General features: G+C 37.8%; 1 protein-coding gene across 1 annotated transcript; it reads right to left on the bottom strand.

The window, feature by feature from the left end:
* Nucleotides 1-2,169: 2,169 nt before the first annotated feature.
* LOC116299452 (protein mono-ADP-ribosyltransferase PARP14) lies at nucleotides 2,170-8,196 on the bottom strand. The gene is made up of 6 exons (XM_089034051.1): nucleotides 8,139-8,196; nucleotides 7,400-7,461; nucleotides 6,582-6,709; nucleotides 4,995-6,352; nucleotides 3,686-4,024; nucleotides 2,170-2,456 (listed from the first exon to the last, which is right to left on the bottom strand). Exons 1-6 carry the CDS (start codon nucleotides 8,194-8,196, stop codon nucleotides 2,170-2,172), a joined length of 2,232 nt encoding a protein of 743 aa, XP_088890177.1.
* Between the last annotated feature and the right edge of the window lie 316 nt (nucleotides 8,197-8,512).

Genomic DNA, 8,512 nt, shown 5'->3' with positions numbered 1-8,512 from the left:
TTAAGGTCCCTAATATGAAGGTACCGACTGAAAGCCCAAATTTCAGCGTTCAGCTCGCACTTGACGAGTTCGCATGTTTATGAAAATGGCAGTAAAGACTAGTGGCATATAGAGAAAAGGCGTTATCATTCCTAGCAATGTACAAAAGTTGCTGTTATGTTCTGTACAACATCTTCCCATTTTCCCTAATTGGGAAGGAGTTCTTTGTTTTACATTAATGTCACATCATGTTACTGTTATACAATTACTAGCCACACACCGCTTAAACTGAGTATTTAATTATCAACTATTTGGGTGAAAAATAGCAGCAAAATAGTTGCTATTAGACAATAAATCTTTGGATCTGTTTCACGGATATATGGCGCACACTCTAACAATAAAAAATAATCTCATTTATCGTAACAAAGCGAACAAGAAACTATGCGAATAAATTGAGGTTCCCGCTGTAAAACACAGGCAAAAATTAAAAGTTTGATTAAAATCAGTGGATACATTATTTATTTCAACTTGATCTAAAACACCGCTCCTGAAGAACACTTTAGTCCTAGTAATAAATTAGTAAGCAGTGCTTTAAATCTTAAGACTTCAGTGAAGTATATATGTCATAATACCAAGAATGAAGCCAGATAAGGAAACCAGCTACATATACTTATTTCAATAAAGTTAGTCGCCTGAAATGCTACAAAGGTGATACCGACATGTATTATGCGTAGATACATATATTTTACAAGTTTCAATCGCTTGATAACTGTTTATGTACTTGCACATATTTTACTAGTAGTACAGTCTCTTCTGAGCATTCTCAAGCTGCGGTCTGTATCAAAAAGGCTTTGCTTTTATGGATATGAGTTTCCCATGATCCTCAGTGATCTTAGCTTTCTAGGTTTTTGGTCACTAACTTTATTGAAATAAGTGTGTAGCCTGAGAAAACAGACGTCCTTTCGCTCTTCCATGCCTTCGCGAAAGCAACGAAAGGGGGAGCGAAAAGACGTCTGTTTTCTCAGGCTACCAACCATATAATCGTTAGTGCAAATACAAGAGGAGTAAATATAGACCTAACTAATAATAAAAAGTTTAAGTTTAACCAGCATATCAAGTATATAATTATAACGTTCAATAAAACTCTGCTTTATCATTCATCGATGGATACATTTCTATCATGTAAATAGACTTCTATGCAACTGAATACCAGCCACTTCATTAAACATTGCATTTGTATACAGTAATAGTCACCAGGTAATTTGGAATCTAAGCGCGCAATGCATTGATTATCACAGCGAATATTTCCAAGTATTTTTTATTATCTCTTGTCAAAACCAAATATTTCCCCCCAACGACAACGAAAATTACTATTTCTAAAAGATAATTTGGTGAATCCTCCCGCGGAGAATTCGAAGTTTTATCTTATTTTTGGGCAAAAGCTGTTGTTTATCGAGCTAAAAACCTGGCCTAGGAAATATTAAGCTTTGAATAAAATGTTCGCTGACTGGCTAATTTGTTCTGGTTGAGAGAAGCGAAATCACCTGGCATTACATGATAATGAATTTTAGCAGGTCTCAGAGTTGGAAGGGGCGTTGTTTTTAGCAGTACCGACTACTTAAATCAATAAGATCGGGACAATCGTTATGATCTTGCTGCTTATGGGAAATGAAGGCCCCAAAATCGAGGGAGCGAAGGCTCAAACCTTGTATGTACGCTTATATATATATTTTTAGAATCAGCTATACGAATACATAAGCCATAGTCATAGCCTATTTGCTAAGCTATCCGAATCCTAAAATAGAGATACAATAGACCCCCTGCATGTGACGTCAAAGCAGCTCAATTTGGAGAACAAAACAAAACATTTTCAATGTCATGCGGAATAGACCTTAACCGCCTTATGACGTTTCATACCTATAAACCACAATCCTTTTCAAAATATTTTTTCATTTTTTTCATTTTCAAATGTTAAAACTCCTCTGACAATACCAAGACAATAGTGAAAATTAGCACTGTAAAAAAGCTACCAAAAAGAATTCTGGAACTGTAGTTTTAAATTAAGCTGCATTCCTACGTTTTGCAAGGGTCTATAAGGTTAATAATTGTTTTAAAAGATAGTTAACTATCAAGCTAACATCTCATCTTACTTTATAGCGAAGTAAAGAGTTTATCGAAGCATACATCATTTCACTGAAATGTTATAAGATATTCAGGAAAGCACTGCCAATCAAAGAAAGCTACAAAGATAGATGGGTTTGCCACGTCGTCTACTACTGTGTCGTACCTATCTGTAGGGTTTGCAGAATTTTTTGGTGGAAGTACGCCCATAGACTGGGCGCCTACAGTATATTCACCCGTTAATACACGTGCCACGTACATGTAACGATTGCCCTGTCGATCTGGTGGCGAGTAATTTGATCTCGCAGATATTTCTGCTTCTACAGCGAAGTACACTCCTTGACCATAGAGAGAAGCTGATATTAAAAAAAACATTGGTCTTGTTTACATGTAAGCCAACGACAAAGACGTTTTTAGCCTGCAAACAGTCCCTTTCTCCCTTGGTCACTGTTTGGTGTTGTCTATGGTCAGTTTGGTCAAGTGAGGATTAGAGTATGTGGACCGCGTGGCACTAATGAAATAGTAGAAGATAATATAGGTAAGTTGTAGTGCTTGGGGACGAGGTTATTCCGGGCGAAAGCCCTTGGAATTAAATTCGGAAAAATTAATTTCCGACCTCGCTGGGATTCGAACCCACGAATTTTATTCCAAGGGCTTTCGCCCGGAATAACCTCGTCCCCAAACACTACAACTTACCTATATTATCTTCTACTATTTCATTAGTGCCACGCGGTCCACATACTCTCATCTTTGCATCATAATTACCGCGACCTAACATCTATTTCACCCCGGCCTGCTCTCAGTCTGACCTCTAGCTCAGCTGGTAGAGCATCGGTAGTACAATTCCGAAGGTCGTGGGTTCGAATCCCAGCGAGGTCGGAAATTAATTTTTCCGAATTTAATTCCAAGGGCTTTCGCCCGGAATAACCTCGTCCCCAAGCACTACAACTTACCTATATCATCTTCTACAAGTGAGGATTAGTAGCTATAGTCTAATATCCAAAGCTAAGGAGAGGGTTGTTGCGAGCTATTTTCCTTTCGTCCCGTATTCCCGACATTCCTTCACCGGTGATATCACACTAGCTACTAATTCCAATCAAAATACACTTATCATATAAGGGAGAAAGTTACATTTTCCTTGCAGCAATAGTCCCTATCACAGTTCCCGCGCCATCTTGAAAGGTAGCCGTGCCCTTTGCATCGAAGCGAGACGAACGGTGAGCTGGCAATGATAAAGACCTTTTTTAAACACCTTGGACAATTATTCGCATGTCTCTATCATTGCAAGCTCACCGTTCGTCTCGCTTCGATGCAAAGGTCACGGCTACCTTTCAAGATGGCGCAGGAAACTGTGAAGGGGACTATTTATGGTAATATATACATTTAAAGAATCGGCATGGTAAAATTAGAAATGCACCAACCCTCCCCCTTCAAATGTTTGACCAGTTCCAGTTTATTTTACTCACTTTCCCCTAATGCATGGTGAATTTTATGACACACACTAAAATAACTACATATAGTGAATCACACATAACAGCTATAAGCTAAATATAAAGAAAAATAATAACATATTTTTTATACAAACCATTTCGCCCTGCATAACTCATGTTGAATCCCATTGCATTGATACTACCACAGCTCTCTGGTTGGGTTCCATGAAACAGCATCTTTTCATTACCACCTGTGCTCTTTTCCTCGTCCATCCTTTGTTTCCTCACAGCATATATCTTGTACTGTGCTGGATTCTGAACGCGTTGTATTTTCTTGATCTTGTTTGATGCGGGGAGGGTTTTCTTTACAAGATCACTAATCTTTAGGTATTCATTAACGTGTTTGCGACGATCAAGATCGACAAGATGAACTGTTACCTCGCTACCGCTACTGCTCAGTGGTTGGGGGTCCCAATCGTCTGGCAACGATATTTCTACAGGACAGAAAAAAATCATCAGTATCTAACTCTTAGTTTTTATAACATTGATCGCTTCTTTCAACTTAGATCTTTCAATTCTTTTCATCGAAAAGTCTATAATCCCATAGGTAAAGAGTATAAATAGTTATGCTCTCTTGCTTATAGTCTGTACTATTCGGCTGAAACTTCAATGGAATAAATTTTAAGGGTTGAATATTTTATATTCCACTGGGAAGTATTATATTTTTACGCAAGTTCGCAGTGTCTGTGACGTCATACACTCAATTCAACACTAAACATCGCTCCATACATTTCTTTTTAAATAACTTTATGTTTTACTTTAATTCTATTAAGCCCAAAGGTCCGCTTATGGACTTAATGTACATAACTTTTGGATAGAATCATTTTATGGTATCTTTTCTTTAATAGACCTTTTTCTCAAGGTGGCGTGCGCATCCAAATTTAAGGAACTTGACGGGCCACGATATCAGAACAGAAGCTTTACAATGAGAATTATCATACATTTCTATGAAATTGTTTTCGATAAGAATTCATAAAATCGATTATTCTCCTCTTTCAATATAAAACTGGCTTCTCAATTTTACTAAATTTGCATTTTTCAATTTTGTGGCCCGTCAAGTTGAATGCGCACGCAACCTTCAGAAAACGGTCTATAGTGAGTATAAAACACAAAGAAATGTATGGAGCAATGTTTAGTGTCGAGTTTATGACGTCACAGACTCCTTTAAAAATTCCCAAACATAGTATACTTCGCATCCGAATGGGTTATTCCTGTAAAATTTCAGCTCAATCAAAATGATACCTGCACTGATTTTAAGTGGTATTTTCAGTTTATTATATAGGAGAAGAATACCAGCAACTACAAATAATGTTACTCAGAAAATAATGGTCCCTGTTCATTAATAATTTTCAAGATTTTTTTTCTTTTTAATTATAATTAGGCAATATCTAGCCTATTTCTTACCGCTTTGACCTTTCCTCATTACTTTTGTTTCTCCCTCTGCACTGTATTCTGTTTTAAGAGAAAAGTTTATTTTCAACTCCTCGCCATCTTCCTCAAAAGTGACCTCTTTGTCCTTGTTTTGAAACGCAAATTCAATCTTGGCGTTCGACTCCTTACTGTAGGCAGTAAAGCCATCGCTTGCTTCGTATTGCCATTCCACGTCTTTAGCAAGAAGCTCAGCTTGTTCAAGTCGTTTTACTCTGTCAGTTACGTCGTGTAATATATCATGGATCGCAGACAAAGCTCCCAAAATATCTTCATTGTTTCCTTCCACGATAATTCGACTTACAGCAACTTCCACTAGTATTTTGCAGTCAAATTGACTCTCAAGTGTGCGTATCTTTCTTCGATCATTCTGGTCCATGTGGGCTATTGCGTCGTTAGTAATAACTTGCCGTTTGCAATTTTCGTTGATCATAACTTTAATAGCATTCACAGCAGCATCAAGATATTTTTGATCACCGCTGTACACATGAAGAACAATTTCAGAGCTTTCGTAATGCTCTATCTCTGGGTCTATTTCTACGCCTCTTTCTTCTTCACTGGTAATTCCAATGAAATTGGCGAGCTTTCTAAAGATACCAGGGCTTAAATCTTTATCTGGTACTTCTCCAACAAATTCCTTCATTTGTGAATAGAAATGCTTAACCATTGATTTCTGGAAAATTACAACCCGAACAAGTTGGACTGATTTTGGATTCGTTTTAGAAAAATCACGGAATGCCGTCAGCATTGCCTTTGCACAATTATCTGCATTGACACCGAGATTCCCCGTTCCAATTGCAGAGAAAGAAATGCTTCTTAACCCTTTCTGGTCAGCGAACTGGAGGCAGTCAAGAACAGTGTTAATTAGTTCTGCTTCGCTTAGAGAACCTGATGGAACATAGTGAATTAGGTTCTTCACCTTCAGCCTCCCCGCCGATGTCATGGAAACATCACCCAGCTGCAGGGTTGGATGTTGTCGACATTCTCTCTCAAGGGTAGGACCACCGGCCTTAAGAATTGCAGCTCCAGCACCTCCGCCATACGTAAGATCAAGTTCAGGATTTGAAAGAATAACTATTGCATCAGTTGCTTCTTGCGTAATGTCACCACTTTGTACCTGCACCGATAGCTCATCCATTTCGACTTCAAACCAATCTTCCTTTCTTTTTCTTAGTGTCATGTTTGTTTTTCGGGAAGTTCTTCTCTTCGGTGTTCCGAAGCTTTTGGAACTTGACGATCGACTTGCTGTTTCATCTCTGAAGGCCTGCACGGTGAGGTGATCTTTGTCATACAGAACAAACTTTACTTCTTTTAGGGAATTGGGTCGACTTTTACTGTTGTAAAAATAATAATAATCTCATTAAATGTTATCAAACGAATTTTCTACGAATATAACATATATTATTATAACATATTATATTATTATGACATATTATTACAACATTTATTTACGAAACGTTATCATTTTCACCCTTCAATTCTACGCCTTTCATCCGAAATCCATACATTCAACATATATACAGTTAAAGCTAAAGATTGCCAAAATCTGGTCGTCAAATATACCTGAATGAAATAACTTCTTCGAAGGAAATCCGAGCCACAACTTTACGTGGAAATTGTAATACACCAGTTCCAATTGCAGGAATTGCAATGGAATTGGCCCCTCTTCTTTCAGCAAAGCTGAGACATTTCTGAAGAATTGCCCGAAGTATCTAAAAATCTATTTCAATCAAAGATGTCCATCTGCTTAGTCATTGAATATGACTTTTTTTTTTAATTTTCTGCGCGTTTATTAACACCAAAAACCCATGATAAATTCATAAGTTTTTGGTCGAACTAGGGCAACCATACACCAGTCCTAACAAATATGAACTTAGTAAACTTCGATAATGGTTTGTACAGTAAGAGTTTGAACCAAATTTAAGGTTTAAGAATGTTAGAGGCTTTCGAATTCCACTATCAAGTGACGGAGGCTATGTTAGATGGCAAGAACAATACAATCGTTTTACATGAGAAATCATTTAATTCCCGAGAGTAAAGGGATTTTATTGTTCTGCCATCTAACCGCAAGAACAATACAATCGTTTTACATGAGAAAGAATTCAATTCCCGAGAGCAAAGGGATTTTATTCTTCTGCCATCTAACCACAGGCCGTCCAAGCTGTATTATGAGCGCCGGCACGTGATGGTGCAAAGCCTCTATCCATGAGTTTAAAGAACTAGCATTTAATTGTTGAAAGAGGAGTTTCATCAATGTTTTTAAAACACAGATTGCCATTAAATGTTTTCCATTTGGTGAACACCCAGGTGGCTGTAGTGGTTGGGGTCTGTTATTATGGCGAAAAAAATTGCATCGAATATAAATGATTCATCACACGCACCAAAGACCAAAATGGCAAGACGAGTGCCACAGAGTACATGGATGTAAGCTTAAGACATTGCGCTATTAAAAACACGAAGACGATTATTCGTTTCATGCTCAGTGAATATCGATACAATACAATATACAACACTTTATAAAATAACTGTTATAAATCTCGCGTTATGATTGATTGTAAGCGCGTGCTTGATAGGAGAACACAGCACGCGCGCGCGCACTTTCAGTTGCGTCATTCCTATCTAAAATATCGGTTATTGTAAATTGTATTTTATAAAAAAAATAAAAAACTTGCTTGCTGTGCTATCTGGAGTTAAAAAGCACTTGGGGATTGCCAGAACACTCGAGAAGTGTCCAGAATCACTCCGCTACGCGTCTTGCTTCTCCTAACACTTCTCTCGTGTTCTGCCAACCTCCGCGTGCTTTATAACTGCATACAGCACGCGTGCGCGTTTTCTATTTCTTCAATAGACAAATGTAGAAGCATAAGATTAAATTGTGACAAATGAGCGCGCCGGATTTATTATATTTACTTGTGTAAAAATACCAATTAACGATTATTCGCCAAAGGCGAAAAGTCGATATTCAGGATAAAGAAAACGTTTTAGTATTACTTCCGATCTGGAAAACTTTGAAAAACTTTGAAAAACCAGTCGCTCAACCAATCACAGCTTGCGAAACTCTATATCAAAGTCTAAAATTATGCTAATCATAAATATTATTTTATAGTCATAAAAACATACCTTCTCGCCCTTTCCACTGTCCTAGTCTCCACAAACAGCATGGAATACGTGCTGACATTGGAGATTACCTGGTTTAGTTACACCAATTTCTCCCACTTTCACTGGTGATATCTTGCTACAATATCTCTGCAAATTACTAAAGGAACGTGCGCAGGCATTATTTTTAAGTTCAAGTCTTCTCCAGCTGTATTAACCAGCACATCGGCCTGTCCGCCAATGAAAGTAAGCATGTCATTACGGCAAAAAATCTCATAATATACATGTTGTAGTGTGCGTGTGTGTGTGTGTGTGCGCGCGTGTGCGTGTGCGTGTGCGTATGTGTGTGTGTGTGTGTGTGTGTGTGTGTGTGTGTGTGTGTGTAAGAATATATATGA

Source organism: Actinia tenebrosa, unplaced genomic scaffold (genome assembly GCF_029948245.1).
Source record: "Actinia tenebrosa isolate PJP-AT-01 unplaced genomic scaffold, QUT_ActTen_1.0 PGA_scaffold2__45_contigs__length_23673736, whole genome shotgun sequence".
NCBI lineage: Eukaryota > Metazoa > Cnidaria > Anthozoa > Actiniaria > Actiniidae > Actinia > Actinia tenebrosa.
Note: the sequence above shows the minus strand (reverse complement) of the source record. Positions and strands in the feature narration are given on the sequence as shown.